This window comes from Trachymyrmex septentrionalis, unplaced genomic scaffold (assembly GCF_001594115.1).
Source record: "Trachymyrmex septentrionalis isolate Tsep2-gDNA-1 unplaced genomic scaffold, Tsep1.0 scaffold50, whole genome shotgun sequence".
NCBI lineage: Eukaryota > Metazoa > Arthropoda > Insecta > Hymenoptera > Formicidae > Trachymyrmex > Trachymyrmex septentrionalis.
The window spans coordinates 717,623-735,855 of NW_017305673.1; the positions used below are offsets into that span (position 1 = coordinate 717,623).

The following is an 18,233-nucleotide window of genomic DNA, read 5'->3' on the forward strand; positions in this document are numbered from 1 at the left end:
ATAAGTAATTAACTATATTGTACAGAGACACAATTTCTAGTTGCAAACATGCAACAAGCGTGTAACACGTATCAGAGACAAGAAGACGAGATACGCCTTTCACTCATTTTCCTGTCAGATATGTAAATATACAAACACTCATACATATATTTATAAATGCATGTATTTTTATGCGACATTATATATGACGTTTCTTTCTTCAGTTGATAGATGTTTATCAATTAATTCGCTAATTAATTTTCATATACCTTGCATATGCACGGAAATAATTATACAGTCGTTCGAATTTGGAATGAGTATTACTTGGAAAAATTCATTTCACTTTGAAGTATAATATTGCATTTTATAGGCTGATTCTATGTAAGACAGTCGAAATTAATTAATTTAAAGTAACAATTTTTTGTTCCTTTCTCCTTCCTTTTTCCTTTTCTTAATGATAATAAAAAATAAATAAAAAAAATCTATTGAAACCTTCCTCGATAATAATAGTATATGTATATATTTCACGAATATGTGGAAACTACGTATCGCGTCCGTATCAACCGTCCTGGTTTTGCTGTCAAGAGTGAAGAGATATCAGGAATCATCTCCAGTACAGCATATCTTGACTCGCCGAAATTACACCGGTTTCAAGGTCTGGTAGGTCTCACCAAGACCGGAGTAGAGAAGAAAAGGCAAAGAACTCACCTTTCAAGGATGGTCACCCCGTATCCTTCGAAAGATAATTGCTCGACTGGGGCAACTCGCAGCACAGCGCGGAAAAGTAAGCACGAGAGAGTAAGCGTAGCTCGCGGTACCGCGATCAACGGCCGACTAGACTGGTACCATTCCCCATCGCCGTGGTAATATTCGACAACTTCCACCACTTTCCTACCTTCTCTCTTCTGCTTCGCACTCGCAGGAACAGTTTCGGGAATTTACGTGCTGCGACTAGTTAGCATCACAAAGAAATTTCGCGATGACGCGCCGGTGGAGGGACCGGTAGGCACTAATTAAATTATTGCGGACGCTTCCGCTGAAGAATCTCTTAATGACGAAGAAATTCTGTATACGATACAGAATGCAGTCATTAATCGTTATGACCATTGTTCGTGTTGATTAAATTATCACGTTCTATAAGAATAATAATATACTACCTCAAATTAAATAATGATTAAGGAACTATCATAGTAAGTCGAATTAGGTAATTGTTTAATTTAGCCAGTACAATACGTATTGTCCGAAAGAAATTCCTAATTGAATGTGCAAAAAAGTCGAAAGATAAGCTAAGAACAATATATAGTAGTATGTTTGTGGTTATCTCATATGATATTACCTAAGTGCGAAGAGAAACGATATTCGTGAGGGATAAATTCATTTTCCGCAGACACGTTGCCTGACACCGTTCTCCAAAGTACGCGAAATACTGCAATTTCTCGCTGCCATTGTATATTTGCTTACTCTACCCCTGGGGCTAATAATCGCGGAAGTATTTACAAACGAACGATTTCGTTTCTAAAATCACGCTATGGAAAGGAAAAGGAAAAGCGACGACAGGGAGATAATAAAGAAACATCCATAAATTTTGCACTCGATCGGAAAGGTACCGTTTCCCATCACGATCTCGTCATTTCGATGCCGCTGATGTTGTCATAGTTCTCGTGACTGGAATATTCGTCGTACACTGTTCGGTTTCTCATATTATTGTTACGGATATAATAAGGCGATGTCTCGTAGGAGAGCATTACTGTGGACGTTCGTTGTCGAATAAGTCTTCGCCGAGAAGAAACGTGATCAGCATATCACGCTGCTAAACCGAAATTCGGAACCGGTTTCACAAGTCATCCAGAATAAGATAAAAATATCGAGACATCGTTCGCGATACCTGTATTTCCTTCCCCGTTCGACGAAACGTTTAAAAGCTACCTTAGAAGATCCTCCGTATTCGCGACTTGATTTGCCAACGTAGTGAACGGATATCGTGTCATAAGGATAATTTGCGAGACCGTGGAGTTTCTCGTCCCGAGTGCTGTAATCACTTTGCCCCGTTGAAGCAGGTGGACTGAATGTCGCAATATTTTTATTGCGCCCATCTACGTATCGCATTTCAGAAACTCGGCTCTTCTTCTCGTCCGTAATTTGGCGAAAAGTTGGTAATTTGCGGACGTTTCTATGTCGACCAACGTATCATTTCTATATCTGTAAACATCAATGACACGTTGCAGTGAAGACAGACATTATGATTACATAAAAGTATGCGAGATTTTTTCTATTTCATTTTTAGGTAAATTAAATCTGTTTTTTTTTTCGCAACATAAGTAAAGCTTCGAAATTTCTTTATATACAATCTTGTACAATTTTGATACCCAGTTATTCTTATTTTTATTTTCTTGCGTTTATTGTTACTTTGTTTTAACATTATGCAATCTAGCGTAACTTTAGAGAATCATTTTTACACAGATTATCAATTACAGGCGATCAGTGACGTTTGGATTCTTGTTTGCGGTTTGATCGGGGCTCATTTTGATCCAGATAATCACGAATCATATACCACGGTTCCCACTCGTAATCCTGTATGGTTTGAATATGGAATAAACAATTGCCACACCAATTCACTGAAAATACATACACACGAGGACATAAATATCTAGATGTATCTTTTCAGTCCTCATGCCTTCTTCTCATTTCTTCTTATATATACTTTCTTCGATACGCGTGCAATTTCGGATGGCTAAGCCTTTATGTTCTCGTGTGTACAAACGTTTGAAAGATAATCCTTTGAAGCATACTCACGTCATAGCTATCTAGTTCTTCGTTACGAATATTTATCGAAGCCGTGCTTGTTTTTTCCGTCATCGGGAAAACCCTATAATCGTTGGGAGATTCATCGTTGGTATGATTCGTCTTGATGTTTTCTATCTTGGCAGTTGTAGAACTTATATTTGTATAATCAATTTGTATAGTCTCATCTGCAATCGTCGAAGTATTATCCGTCTTCGAATTTCCAATATCTAAAATAGTAACATTTATACAACGAATTAAAAAAAAACATATGAATATCTTATTTAAATAAATCATTTTTAATAATTCAGATAAATTTAAATCGTAAAAAATTGAATAACTTAATTATGCAGAATATAAAATATCCAGATATTGATTTTTAAATTGGCAATCACTAATTAGTAATCTGCTATAAAAGATCTCTTTATGAATTGAACTCCAGCTAATAAATTACATTCTTTAATTAATTTTAAGTAGATTTATGACACAACTTAAATTTAAAGTTCAGTTATAAAGATACGCAACATCCTAGAGGTGAAAAAATTGCAAAAAGTGATTTATGCTTTAGAAATGGTTTTTGTAGAAAAAAAATCAACTCCAAATTATGTCTCATAAATTTGTCAATGGATTTTGTGACAATGGCTGTACACTTAATATTTCTCAAATTCTTAACTCAATTTCTGATGTTAATCGTTGATCAGAACACAATTCCAACTAACATAAATACCTGCAGGTGTTATTTCTGGCAAAGACATTGAAGTCGCTTCGCTAAAAAGGTCAGTGAAGAATGGTAGAAATTGTTCTCGTTTTCCCATATCTTCGACAAGGATCACCGGTTCATACGGCGGCAATAAAATCTTGTACGGTTCTTGTGGCGCGAGGTATCTCCATCCCTTTTCGTCCTTCACTTCCCACGAACGATATGGATCGTTCTTTATCCAGATCGGATAACCTTGGTCAAAGAAGTTAATGTCCTCTAACATCAAGGGAAGGGGGAACTCGTTGGTTGTTATGTAGATATTTCTTGGAGTTTCTAATTTATTTGTATCACGCGACATGATTGGCTCGGACTTCCTCCCATCAGCGGGTAAAATTGTCGGAGAAGTTGAACTCTTAATTAAAGAATTTAGAAGTGATATATTTCTTACAATGTTGCTGTAATACCGCTGAAATTATCTGTGTTATATAGGTTTATTAATACCTGGAAAACTTTGTCATCGTTGATTGAAAAGGGTTTATTGTGATACAATCGAATTCGAAGATAAGGCAACGTCAAATATAATTCGTTTGTTGATGATTCTGTGATTGAATTTGATTTCGTTGTTGCAATTTGTTGATGAATCGACGAAACTTCTGTCCCTTGCTTTCTATATGAAGAAACGCATAGAACAGAAAAGCATTTGTAGAATAATCACCTTATATTTTTAAAATACTAGTGTTAATGGAAAATCCTTAACTTACGCAGAAGTTGCAGGAGTCGCAGGAGTTGTATAGTGAGTACTTTGTCCTCTCGTTAAAGTCGCTGGTAAAATCGGCTGAAATCATAATCGAATCTTTCAATTTCGCAACTGAATTCTCTTATAATTTTTAACCCACTCATATAAGAAAATCCTCCACCTTTTTGCTTGTAGTCGGGTAATTCCTACTTCTCTCCTGCGCCTGGCGAATCAATTCCCTCTCGGCTTGCACCAAGGTTCTTCTGGTTGAGGATTGCTTAGAAACCTACATTTGTTTCTGTCAGAGTCTTTCTAGTCTATTTTTAGTGAACTCACGGATTTGTTTCGACGGAAAAGTCGTCGTCGGAATACAAGATGAAAATAAGTTAATTTAATTATATGACATCCTTTGCTTTTCTTCGCGAATTTTCTTGAAAAATTTGCTCTTTAGAATTAACAGCGAGTCTTGTGCAATTTAATGATTTTTTTAAATAAAGAGATATACCTCGTTATTTGCGTTATGTTCAGTGGAAGAGATTGAAGATGCATGACACAATCGCTCGATGGTACAATTGAAACCCTTACACGAACCTACAATTCGCACTACACATTTTTGCGCTCGTGGGCAGATCCAACCGTAGCAATATTTACTGATTAACTCATCTTCTACGAAAAGAATTATATCGGATCATTATTGTTGCAAATGCATGTGAGCATAGTTTGATCATTTTATCATCAACGAACCGATGGTGAACATACAATCAGGCGTATGTGTGCACGTCGGACAATTGTTTTCTGGCCTTCGCAAGAAACACTCGTATTCCGAGGCGCAGTTCAAACTTTTGCATTGATCGAACCAAGTTTGCACATCTGAAAACGATTATTTATTTTCATTATATACAAATTTAACAATTTTCTAACAGGCATTTTAACTATAATTTAAAAAAAATAAATAAATATATATATATATTAAAGTTGTTACTTATATTTAATATTAATTAATAATACTAGGTTACAAAGTTATATACAAGAACATATTCGAAACTTTTCTAACGGCAGATTCAAACTCATTGCTCCAAAATGTGCTTAAAAAAATTATTTTGTATTTTAAATATGTAATATTCAAACAATTTCAAACACGTAAAAAGTTTATGAAAAAATACGTAAAAGTATGATTGAGAATGAATTAAATTAATTGTTCCTTTGTGCTTGATGCGACCTTTTTCATTTTCGCAACTTTTGGCCAATTTGCACGGTGGACTAACGCAGAGGATTTCTCGCAAGATGCAACGTTTTCCTGACGGACATTCGAAACCGGCGCAGGAAACTGCATTCTCGTAATATTCTCTTTCCAATACGCAGCGCGCTAATTGTTGCTTACACTCTGAGAAAATTTTAAAGATCTATATATTATCTGCATTTCTAGAAAAATAATTAATCCGTCAGTATGCGATAATTACTTTCATCCCAATGACATCCCCGAACTTTGATGATGCACACGTGTCCTCTGTTGCAACGAACAGTGTCACACGTAAGAGGTCCCTTCAAGGATTCTAAAAAGAGGCAGATTAAAAAAAAGATATAAAGTAATACAGAAGACAAAGCGATTTATCTTCTCGAACTTCACCTCTTCTCGATTTAGAACAATATAACATGCCAGGGCAAGGAGGATCCTTGCACCAAGATCTTCGTTTTACGCAACGGCTACCATTCTCACACTGTACATGAGCGCATCCTTTCGAATAGTCGTTTCCTGATTCTGCTGTCGCAAATTATCGCAATTTTTGAAAAAGCGAAATATATAAAGTTTTTTATAGAATTTGAGATTAAACTTACCACTCGCAAAAAGTCTTTCGGAAAGCAGGAAGAGAAGAAGCCACATTAAACTGCAGATAAAAATGTGTTCGCGCCGCATGACGACAGCACCGATAGCACTCGCTTATTTCAATTGCGATGGTGCACCTGTGCCGATACAGCTATAGACATAATAGCGTGTAATGTAAGCGCGATTGTAACACGAGCCAGCGCATGGAAAAGCGTATTGTCAATACAGCAGTTGTCGCTAACGTTACGCCTCGTTGAATAAGTCTATTGTCATGTTACACGGATCAAAGAAGAGACTTAAATCACGAATGTTCAATAAATCTTGCTTTATTTTTTGCATATTTATTTTTGAAAAGCTTGGGAATTTATACAGCGCAAATTCTCGCTACTATCTCGTTGCGTTTCTCTTGTAAAATTATAGTTAGAGTCTTCACTTCGCGGAAACTTGCTTCTTCGATGACACGTATGTCATTTTAATATGATTTATTAAAGAAACAAGATACTATACGCAGCCTGGTCAAGTAACAAAACACACTGTGCTTTGACTTATTGACATTAGTCAATGCACGTGGAAACAATATTTTGCATAATTATTAAGCAATAATGAAAAATATAATAATGAATTTGATGATTCATTTTCCTAAATATTTTTAGAGAATGATAAGAACGGAAAAAAATAATGGTATTTTGTCAACGTTAAATTGTTAAGCAATCTGTGTGTTTAAAAATAAAAAAATATTATATTTAATACGCTAATATTATAATAAAAATATCAAATATCTATTATTTTTTTAAGGTGTTTTACCGTTTGTTTTTTTGTTTATGTTCGCACGATCAATATTGTACTACGTGGCTCAGTTCGCGCACGCACATAGGCTTACTTACGATCAATGACTATCTAAGTATTTTTTTTCACCTTCTGAAAAAGTCTCGTGTTACCATATTCTCAAATGCATTTGAATTGTTGTAGTCTTTGTCGGACTGCAAATAAAGTAAATCCTATCATTTTGAACAAAACGATGCTTTATTTATATGCGACACTATTGACAACGTTCGCATATTATTTTTTAGTTTTTGCTTCAATACTATCAATTTATATTTAATTAAATGTTGTTAACATATGTAGATAAAGTATTATAATTTTCTATATAAATTTAATTTTAAAAAGTCTGCATTAAATTTAAAACGTTCTTAAAATTAATGACATAAAACCTCAGATTACATACTTATTATCTCAAGCTATTATATCACACGCTTAGTTTTATCGCAATATTGCGGCATATATCAACAATATATAGTTCACAGATAAAAATTATATATATATAACATATATTTGTATATATAATATATAATTAGATTTCTAATATAAAATTAATGTTATAAGTCTTGTAAAATTAAATCAAAATGTAGTTTAATATTAAAAAGTTTCTTTGTATATCATTGCAAAGAATCAATGACAGCCTCGATTTCACATGGAAATTCGTCTACGCGTCGATTAACTACAATTTAATTTTCTTTTGATGATCCACGTTCTTCAATTGCAGCTGCAATAGTCCAGCGAGTGCGCTGGTGAAACCAGCGTTGTAATCCAGTGTGACTTCTGTATAGGCGTACTCCTCGCGACAATCTTTAAACAAGTCCACCTCGTCTGGTCCGGAGACTAGAGCACCATAAAGGATCTGCGGATTTGGGGCATTCTTGCTAAATTCCTGCCATCCGCAGGGTGTCGGTCTACTCGGGCAAGAAGAGGCAGCATGGTGCGGCTGTTTCGGTGAATTTTTACCATATCCGACTACGTAACTCCTTCCTGCAAAAGAAAAAAACATAAGTTCAATGATGAAAATGAAAAAAACAAGAAGATAAACTTCCATTCAAAAATTTGTTACCATTATTGTGTATTTATTGATTGCCAAATATTTAGATTTTATTTATATTTAACAATACAAAAATTTTTAATCGATGACATAATAATTAATAACGAGTTAATGATATAAAAAATAAAAATAAAAAAAAATAGAAATTCTATGATATATAAATAAAATAATTCATCGCAACTAAATTAGTGAATTTTTATCTTTTCGGGATATTTTGGAATAATACTCAGGTCTTACCGGCTCCACCCAGCATGTAATCAATTTGTTCTTTGGCAAATTGACGATATTCCTGCGGTTCGCCGATTTCCGGAAAGTCCGCTGCTACGAGGCAGACGAAGGCTACATTAGCAACATGAGAAAGAGTACCCGACTTATCGATAAACAAAAGGCCTTTCGGTGTGCGTTTCTGCTGTCGTACCGAGAAGTCACAGAATGCGCGGGTGGCATTCTGGTACTCGGACTGTCCCGTCAATTCGGCCAGTAGTACCTACAAAAAGCGAGAAAAAAATGTATTCCAGCTGAAAATATCAGATGAGAACAAGATATTACCACTTAGCGAATTATTTTTAACTTTCCTTACTTTAAAGCCAAATTCGTCGGGGAATGACAACTCTATCGTAACAAATATACTACATTTATTAATATATATTCCTAGAATAAAATAATAGAATAGAATAGATTTTAATAGAATAATAGAATAGAATTTATTAATTTCAGCATATAATATAGTCAAGAAGGGAACTTGGTTTATAATTTTCGTCTCCTTATTCATCCATACCTTCCTCGCGTACCTTCTTTAATTATCCATTTATTTACCTAATCTTTAAATTCACTTATCTATAATTTCCTCTCCTCTACCTTATCTTACTATATTTTTCTTTTTCTATTCGTACTTATTCACAACCTCATTCTTATGGCCATTTTTTATTTTCTCACCTCTCCCCCTGCCTTCTTTATTTATTTAGACCTCCTATCTGCTATGAATTTAATTCTTTATCCTTTTTTCTCTTTTTTCTCAATATCATCTTTCTATCTTTCCACAATTTCTTTATGACTCTATACCTTTAATATCATGCAGTTCTCCCTCCCATATCTATAATCTCTTCCTTCTCTTCTCCTATATAATTCATTCCTTTATATAACGTTCTATATTATCTTTACCTTTTCCGCAGAATATATCTCTCTCTTCTCCATCGTCTTCCTCTAATCAATATTGATTAGGCTCTGTTGCACCAACGTTACTTTGACTTTAAGCAAAACTTAAAATTCTCTGTCTCGTTTTAAAGCGAAAGACAGAGATAGAGAGAATTTTAAGCCTTGCTTAAAGTCAAAGTAACGTTGATGCAATCGGGCCCCAGCCTTTTCCATATTCCCGCATCTCAATTTTACTAATTTTACTATATACTCTCATCTCTTTCCCTTTTTTTATTATCTCTAAATTTTCTTCTCTTAGGTATGTCGGTACCCTTTTGTCGCTTATCTCAGAATAAAATAATATATAAATAAGAAATTTCACCTGGATACCAGCGACTTTCTTATTGTAGAAGAATGCGTTCGGCCGCTCCTTTAGATGAAAGTGCTGGTAATGATGTATTGCGTCGTCGAAGTACTTCGTGTCTCCGGTCGCCTTGAAAAGCCAAATTGCGGCCCACGCTAGTTCGTCGCCATAGTCCGTGCTTTCGTAATAACGTTCGGCACCACGTATCGCTTCGTGATAAAGACCGCGATAAACGTCAGCGAATTTGTACAAGTCCTTCGCATGCTCGAGACACTTGGCACTGTACTCAGGATCGACGCTGCTGAAGACGATGCTCGAAGCCGCGAGAGCGGCGGCCGTTTCGCCGGCGAGATCAGAACCTGATAATAGTAGTAAACAGAATATTATATAAGATTGCAATATATAATAAATGTAATAAATGTAATAAATGTGAAAAGATAAGTCCAGAGTGTAAAAAAAAAAAATAGAAAAAATGATTTTCTCGTAAATAGATACTCTATACAATAAAAATTAAAGGCAATAATATATTTCGATGTATTTTTTTTTATTTCTCTATCTATCTCCTGACAAATAAACGAATTATATGAAAAGAGAAGTACGTATCGACACTACCAGGATGTTCTGCATCAATCTTGTAGGTTGGTCTAGTAGTGTTCAGCTCCTCGGGTCTTCCCCAAAACATATGATCGATGGGAAAATCACCCACTTGTCCGTACAACACGTTTTCGCTTACGTGACACTTGATAAAATAATCGGTGGACCATTTGATAGCTCTGCGAATTTCGTCCAGTTGACCGGCGGCGTCATAAGCCTCTGGCCAGTTGACCGTTCCCCAAGCCAAAAGTGTCGTTGTGAAAGCCATCGTAAAGCCAAATTTGACGAAGTCACCAGCTGGCAGAATAACAATAATTAATTTTGCAAAATGGATTATACATTTTTTTCATTTTAAAAAGATTTTATCTTGACATATTTCTTTCTAAATTTAAATAACTATATCGTAAACTTATCGAATTATATAGTGATTGAAAAACGTAACTGGCTTATTACCATCGTAGTATCCTCCGGTTAAATCCTCGCCATTCGAGCCGCGATCGTACAACGCGGAATCGCCTCGCCATAAAATTCTGTTGTTCTTCGGCAGCTTACCAGAACGTTGTGCTTCGTAAAACAATAATGAAAGCTCGAGGACCTGGGCGTAATCATTCCCATTCTCGATTGCCTTCGCGTCTTCTGCCGGGACATCGTTTATCTTGTACGTCGACGTAATCAATATTGCCGGCAGAATCTGTCGATAAATCATACATTAACGAGTGTTTAATATCATTGTTGAACGACCGAACGTTTACAAGGGGAGAGTATATAATGATTTTCAGTGCACGTGTACTGGACGAAGAGCAATGTAGGACAATGTCGTGTAGAGTCTTAAATTTTCCATGTAGAGTACAGTCATAACATAATCTGCGCAATCAAGGTTTACGCTCCGGGGAAAAAATAAGTTTTTATTGGGTGTCCAGAAAAACAAACAAAATTTTGAACAATTTTCAACGTGATGCTACGCGTCTCCACACTCTAAATAATATGGGTGTGAATTTAACACTCGTGCAATGTTTATATAATTCTTACCGTATTCTTACCGTTAATATAAACATAAAGTAGATCTAACACACTGCGAGTTTTAAATTTACATCATAATGGTGTTTTTGATACAAATAGGGTTTTAAATTAGCTCCACGTTGATGTTAATGTTAACACCAACACAGTGACAATTATACACAAATTAACACCACGTAATTAAATTACCATGCACTTATATTTTTTACAGTACAGTATTTTAATTTGATAATTTGTTTGATGACTGTCGTTTCGAGTAACTTTAAATTGCTTAACGTGAACTAAAAGTAACAGGATTCATGGTGATAAAATAAGAATTGTGAAGTGCTGAATACTTGTCTTCTTCCAAATTCGGAGAGTTCAATTCTGAACAACAACAGTTATTTTAATAGATAATAGAATTCAAGTTGCTTCAAGATGCTTAATAAATAAAATAACAAAATAAATATAAAAATTGAAAAGTAGTGATATGTACAAACACTTATTTTCTTCCCCTTGAAGAGCAAGCTCGGGGAATTCGACTTTGAAAAAAGAGAGAGAAGATATATTATATTTTGCGAAGTAGAATGTATGTATTTTGTATGCATATTACAATCATATGTCTTTTGTTTGTCAAACAACCATGATGGCACAAAACGATATACATACATTTTTGTTCTTTGCTTATGATATGTACTGATATGTACTATACGTGACGGCATCGTGTGAATCGCTGCGATAAATCCGCAAAACACGTACAAGTTACGTGACAGACTTAAACGCGATTCATTTGCGAGCTGAATCTTCGTTCATTCAAAAGCCTTCATTAGGGATTAAATTCTCGCATTCTCGTACAGTCTACCTTGATTAAAGCAAATTAAAGCACATTTCGTTTGAGAGATAAAAACGCATTGTCGGTCGCAATAATCTAATTAAAACTTTGCGAAACGTGTAATTTATTTTCAAACAAGGTTTTATTCACAAATAGTGATTTTCAAAGTATAGAAAATATATAATTCTACTTTAATCACTAAAATAATTAACTTCTCTTCTGGTAAAAAGATTTTGGAGAGTAGCGCCATGATTAATTAATTCTCAATGCTCTTGCAATCGTTATTGTTTCAGCGAATTCTTTAGCTGTTTATAAGCTGTTTCGTTTAAATATATATATTTTACAGCTGTTCTATTTAAACATATATTTAATATTTCTTTGAACACAATCTTTGATTAATTTATCTTATTAACATTTTACATGAAAAAGCTAATTTTCTGATCACATTTCGGATTTATATATATATACATTTTTATGACGAGCACCACAAACAAAATGGCTAATTCGTGAATTCGAGAAACGGTATGTTTGAGAAGGAAGGAAGAAACGTATTTGCAGCTGCGTTTAATCCTGCTTCCTCGTCGTCAGAGCGTTCTCTAGGTTTCCATGAAATCCTCAGTTCGTCGGCCGTGTAATTACTGTATGACAAACGTCAATAGCTTCGGCAAATATTGACCTTATTGTAAACTTGTGAATTCCTACGTATAAGCGTGAAAATTTCTTTCGTGGAATTCAACGTTTTTGAAACAATATATTCCAAGCGAGAAGCAACGTCTCGCTACTTCAAAGTTCGTTAAGCGAATTATAAATTGGAATAAAATTTATAATAATTCGCTTGACGAACTTTGGAATAATGAGACATTTCTTCTCGTTTCGAATATATATGTTTCAAAAACGTTGAATTCCGAGAGAGAAATTCTCACGCTCACATAGGAATTCCCAAGTTACAACATTGCTGTAATACTACTGGAATGTTTCAAAACGTTTCTTGCTTATTAGGAATGGAATCTCATTTTCGTTAAAAATTCTACCAATGTTTCATTAATGTGCTTTCTGGACTTATTATTAATATTTGAGTGTCTATGTAATGTGTCTAAATTCAGACAGAAAAAATAAGATTTTTCATTATAAATTTTAACTGGAAAAACGCGAGGGCTGATTAAAAGACTGTCCAAGATATGTGAAAAATCTGACAATAAATGACGAACTAGAAAATTTCCCACTATGATTTCCATACAAAGAGCCAAGACATTCAAAAAATTCGTTGATGACAATCTATTGAAGATAATTGAATAGAATTGTTAGACTTACAAGTATAAAGCTAATGATTCCAAAATTTCCGCCTTATTAAAAAAGACAGAATATGATAATAGCAATATGGTAAATATTGACAATTAGATATTCAAGCGAAAAATTGTTTGCAATTATTTTTCCTGTAACTTACAGTATGTTGTTATTTATTTCACCGCAAATTCGCAGCGTTCCCTCGTGTTCGAGGTAACATATGAGGTACTGCAGGTATGCAACAGGTAATCGCGAGTGACCATCAGGAATCATTGGCCGGGAAAACTCACCGTGACGCACGTGACGAAGAGGTCGAGCTTCATTCTGTCTTAGCGATTCTGTCGTCCCGGAAGCGCGAACGCGACGCGACGAGGCGCGCGCCGGTCACGTCGATTCAGAAACCTCGTGTGTGTCCGTTATACTGCAATGTCGTTGAGAAGCGGCATTGCACACCTTGGTACACGAAAGCGTTGCGTTCTCCTTCGCAAAGTGTCAAGTTTCCTTCGTTCTTCTTCAAGGCTGAAAATAAATAAAATTTGGACAGATGTGAAGTTTCTACAAAGGAATAAAATTCTCAGTTAACAGAGCCAAAAAGAAATTAATGGGAAAAATGTTAAATATGTCTTGTAAAATGCATCGCAATGCCGGATTAATCAGCATCTCTCTTTTGAAATCCCAAACCTTTTGATGAAACCTTTTTATCTATTTATCTATTTATAATTGATAATGTAAACAATATAAGGGTTGGTTGTTCCGCTTTTCAATAAATTATGTGGTAATTTATCTAATGGACAAAAGAAAAAGCGAGAGAGAGAGAGAGAGAGAGAGAGAGAGAGAGAATGAGAGCGAGAACAAGTAAGCTGAAATTGATCGAAAAGTGAAACAATCCAGTCTTAATCATATATGAATAAATAAATTATCTGAATAAATAATAAAATATTTTTAATGTGCAAAAGAGTGTAAAAGAAACAGCTAGATCTACAAATTTAATCCTAATTACAATAAATCTACATCGTAGATAAATCATCAAATGATCAGAGATTGGAACCGGCAAAATTCGATACCACAGGCACACCTTTTAAATAAAAACGCATTGATATACACAAAACATTTTCTTTAAGAGAGACGTGATAAATGTAAATGCATATCCTGTATGTGTGTCGCATTTAAAATAACGTTAAAATTCGAACTCACCGTAGCTGTTCCGGTACCAGTCAGCGCCGATCACTGGCTTAAATGTCGCCGACTGTCTGCATCGCGATCTCGAGGAAGACTCGCGGAAGACCAAGAATGAACGATGATCGCGGACCGTTCCGTTCCTCGCGTTATTTGTTAAGAGGCCAAAGGTTGCCTCTTCTACCATCAGTATTTGTGTACCCAACACTGATAGAATGTGCCGTGCACAGGTTGCGTACTCAGTCTTCTCTCGTTCTACCGTCACTTCGATCGCTCGAACTTCGTCTGGCTATCATTCTCCCACTCTCCCTTCATTTGTCCACCACGTCGATCTCCTTCTGTAGATCGTATTTAAATGCAGGTCACGCCGCTATCTCTACAATTCGAATGAGAAGTTTGGTCGAAGCGATCCGTACAGAAATGTGAGGAGCACCCAATCTTTTCGACACAATTTGACAGAAGAATGATGCCTGAAGTTGAAAAATCAGCTGATTTTTAATATTACTTGCGCACTATTTTAAATATCCAATATTATATGTGGATTATTTCATACACATATCTTCTATTTTATCGATTCATACTTTAACGAAGCGATAATCTCAATTTTTACGTAGTTTCATATATAGACGATAATAATTATTGATTAACCTATATATAGAAAGTCGGTGACTTATATTGTATACGTATGTTCATTATATTGATATTCAAGAATATCGATCCACCTGCCAAGCTAGCAAAAGCATACATTAGCGAAGAAATTATTGCAAATCGTATCTACATAATTGTTAATAATAATTTATACTACACAAATATATCATTCACACTAAATATACGATTACTTTGCAATTTGAGGTCTTTATTAAATGAACTTCACTGAATATTAATGTCGATACTGTCGCGCTCGAGTGCTGCATAAGTTATCAAGCCGTGAGCTATTATAGAATCGTTTATGTCAAAACATGAAGACGGAAAATCCGGAGACTAACGCTATCAATGTGCTTTCCTCATTAATAAAACAGCAGCACTTAAGAAAATTGAAATTATAATTATGAAGCTTTGAACATGTTAATTTCATAACTAGAAGTCTATACGTTACACTATTACAGCACACACACACACACACACATGCGCGCGCGCGCGCGTGTGTGTGTGTGTGTGTGTATACATATATCTATATGTATATATGTAGACACAGTATTTTAATCGGAAACATTCCTCCACCGGTTAAATATTATGTAAAAATTTGAAACAAGTTCTATTTCTGCTTAAAATTCAGCAACAGACTAATTTAGCATTATTAAGATTAACTTGAATGATTCTTCATTTTAATTTATTCTTTTTATTTTTGCAATAGTATTGTTTCAAATTTCCAGTTCACTGGAATATAGTTCGTAAGAGAGAGAAAGCAAGGAAAAAGTATATGAGCAAATGCTTATTTAAAAATTATTAAAAAATCGTACTTACAGAACGAGGAAAAATGCAAAATATATACGAATGGTTGAACGTGAAGTCTCCGTAATTTAGTGAGTTTTTTCAGGAAAGTATAATCTCTTCGATGGACACGCCCGGAAACTCTTTTCAATCGTCGCATATATAATATTATATTTTATATATATAGCAAAAGAAAAGAGTCAAAGTGAGTATTATTCTGTAAAACTCGATTTAAACAACTGAAATATTTTTTATGTTTAAAAAATTTGCCTGCAAAATAAAAAAAAAAGTTTTTATCTAAATTTAATTTAAATAATAATTTAATTATACAAGTAAAAAATGATAATAAGAATCTTGACAAATTTTACAAGAGCTATTAACATATTTTTATGGAATATTTCATTGATTTTTTTATAATTTCGGTATTTTCTGATTTTGTTATATTTGTCGTAATTATCTTTATTATTAATATTGTAACTCGAAATAATTTCATTTATTATTTTGACGATTTTTAATCAATTATCAAATAAAAGACAACAAAATAAAATACTTTTTATTTTCACAAATTATTTTTTTGTCAAACATCGATTAGATTATCATTATACACGCACTATATTGTCTCATTTTAACTATCATCTCTGACAGTGAAATTTGATAATTTATTGATCCCGGAATTGTAAAAAAGGTTGATTAATTAACTTAATTGAACAACTTACTAACCGACTGATTGATAAGCTGCCTGACTGACTAACTGACTTAGCTCAGCTCAATGACGAATGTAAGTGACCAAATGAATGAAGAAGTGGGGATACACGGGAAGAGAGGCGACTACTCGTTTCGCATATATGATGACATAAAGAATATTATATCACCATCACTATCGTCGTCGTTTTAATGTCGATGTGTCCAGAAAATATATTTTTCGTGTTTGTCAGACCATTACTGGAATCATCAAACCCTATCAGGATGTGACTAATGTAGACTCTACTGTAGAATCTGAATAATTAATGTATTGACAACGATTTCTTCTTCAAGAAGAATCTTATTATTTTAGTAGAGAATATTATTATGTAGAAAATATATGTGAATAAAAAAAATGTCTTTCTTTATGCGAAAAACAAGCAGAGAAACGTCGAAAACAAGAAATTAAATAAATTTCTTTTAATTTGCTAATTTTTATAAATATATCAAATAGTTGCGCTCGAATAGAAAAGAGTTAATGCAATTTTTTTAATACAATGCTAAGATAAACCAATCAAATAAATTAATTAAATTAATTGCATATCTATCTTATTTTAATACGATTGTCTTAATAAAAAGATGAAAGAAAGCTTCTTTATAAAAACTTTTAAGATAATTGTTTAAGTTCAATAATACTTTTCACAAATTTTAGTGTTACTCTCTCTCTTTAACTTTCGAATTATTGAAATATAGCGTTGGCATTGACTATCTCAGGAAGTCGAGTGAACGTAAATGGAAACTCGGGTAATTTCAGCACAGCGGTTTAACTGCTACATACAGCTTTCACTGGATACGACATTCTTATCGAATCTTTCGTTTTCGTTCTACTTCGCGACGAATTAATGGTGATTGGCGCCGCAACTGGCCAAGTTAAATTGGAACTATTTTTTCTAAGAGCAGGGCTTACGTTTTATTGCAAGGTCTCTGAAATTGTATATTGCAAAACGCTTCTCGCAATTTCTTGTCTGATTATTATAATACATAATCGTAATGAATGTAACTTCTTATACGTGCTCTGACGAAAACACTGCTATATGATTCACTTATGTGGCACGCAAAGAATCCGTCTGCGTATTCGATATCGATTGAGGAAAATTGTTCTTTTTTTAGAATTTATTTACAAATTACCCACTAATATTGATAGGAATATAGCTATATCTTTCATTCTGGAAGACTTTATTCGTGATTTCTTGAGATAGAATATCGATAAAGAATATCTGAAGACATATCAGAAAAACATCATGTTAATGATAGGTACATGTCAGTGCGCTTACCGAGCGAAATCGCCGACGATTCAAGCAAAGAATGTACAAAACAATTACCGAACTTGTTTATATTGCTACATTTACTCACTATGAAAATTCAGCATTACTCGATTTCCAAACATTATTGCATATTTTACTAATGACAATATAACCTTAACTCTTGAACGCCTCACTGCGGAAATAACACACTTAAACATATCCAACCCAATTTGATTGCTTATTACTTTTATAAAAATAAACATATATTGTAATCAATTTTTTCTCAATTAAAACGAAAGACATTAAGAAACATAATATTACCAATTATTAGGTATCTTTATTAATAAAAAAGTTATAAGCAATCGAAAAAGGATTAAAAAGGTATTGAGAAAAGAAAAGCTGAATATGCCACTGAAAAGGCGTTTTAGAGTTATTAATGTGCATTTATATGTATGCATGTGTATATGTGTGTGTGTGTGTGTGTGTGTGTGTGTGTGTGTGTGTGTGTGTGTGTGTGTGTGTGTGTGTGTGTGTGTGTGTGTG

At 34.1% G+C, this 18,233-nt stretch overlaps 2 protein-coding genes across 2 annotated transcripts in view; both read right to left on the bottom strand.

Annotated features, from left to right (window-relative positions):
• LOC108751588 overlaps positions 1-6,116 on the bottom strand; it is a 22,479-nt gene extending 16,363 nt beyond the window's left edge. Inside the window, exons 1-12 of the mRNA XM_018491837.1 lie at positions 6,033-6,116; positions 5,824-5,958; positions 5,657-5,749; positions 5,416-5,580; positions 4,941-5,066; positions 4,702-4,862; positions 4,378-4,482; positions 4,222-4,295; positions 3,962-4,127; positions 3,488-3,872; positions 2,773-2,990; positions 2,466-2,550 (exon numbers count right to left, since the gene is read on the bottom strand). Coding sequence (XP_018347339.1) covers positions 2,466-2,550; positions 2,773-2,990; positions 3,488-3,872; positions 3,962-4,127; positions 4,222-4,295; positions 4,378-4,482; positions 4,702-4,862; positions 4,941-5,066; positions 5,416-5,580; positions 5,657-5,749; positions 5,824-5,958; positions 6,033-6,111 — 1,792 coding nt within the window. The 5' untranslated portion in view covers positions 6,112-6,116. The remainder of the gene's footprint in view (positions 1-2,465; positions 2,551-2,772; positions 2,991-3,487; positions 3,873-3,961; positions 4,128-4,221; positions 4,296-4,377; positions 4,483-4,701; positions 4,863-4,940; positions 5,067-5,415; positions 5,581-5,656; positions 5,750-5,823; positions 5,959-6,032) is intronic.
• A 1,296-nt stretch (positions 6,117-7,412) lies between these two features.
• On the bottom strand, positions 7,413-13,512 carry LOC108751618 (endoglucanase E-4-like). The gene is made up of 6 exons (XM_018491891.1): positions 13,389-13,512; positions 10,440-10,677; positions 10,005-10,283; positions 9,411-9,751; positions 8,132-8,381; positions 7,413-7,827 (listed from the first exon to the last, which is right to left on the bottom strand). Exons 1-6 carry the CDS (start codon positions 13,419-13,421, stop codon positions 7,520-7,522), a joined length of 1,449 nt encoding a protein of 482 aa, XP_018347393.1. The 5' UTR covers positions 13,422-13,512; the 3' UTR covers positions 7,413-7,519.
• Between the last annotated feature and the right edge of the window lie 4,721 nt (positions 13,513-18,233).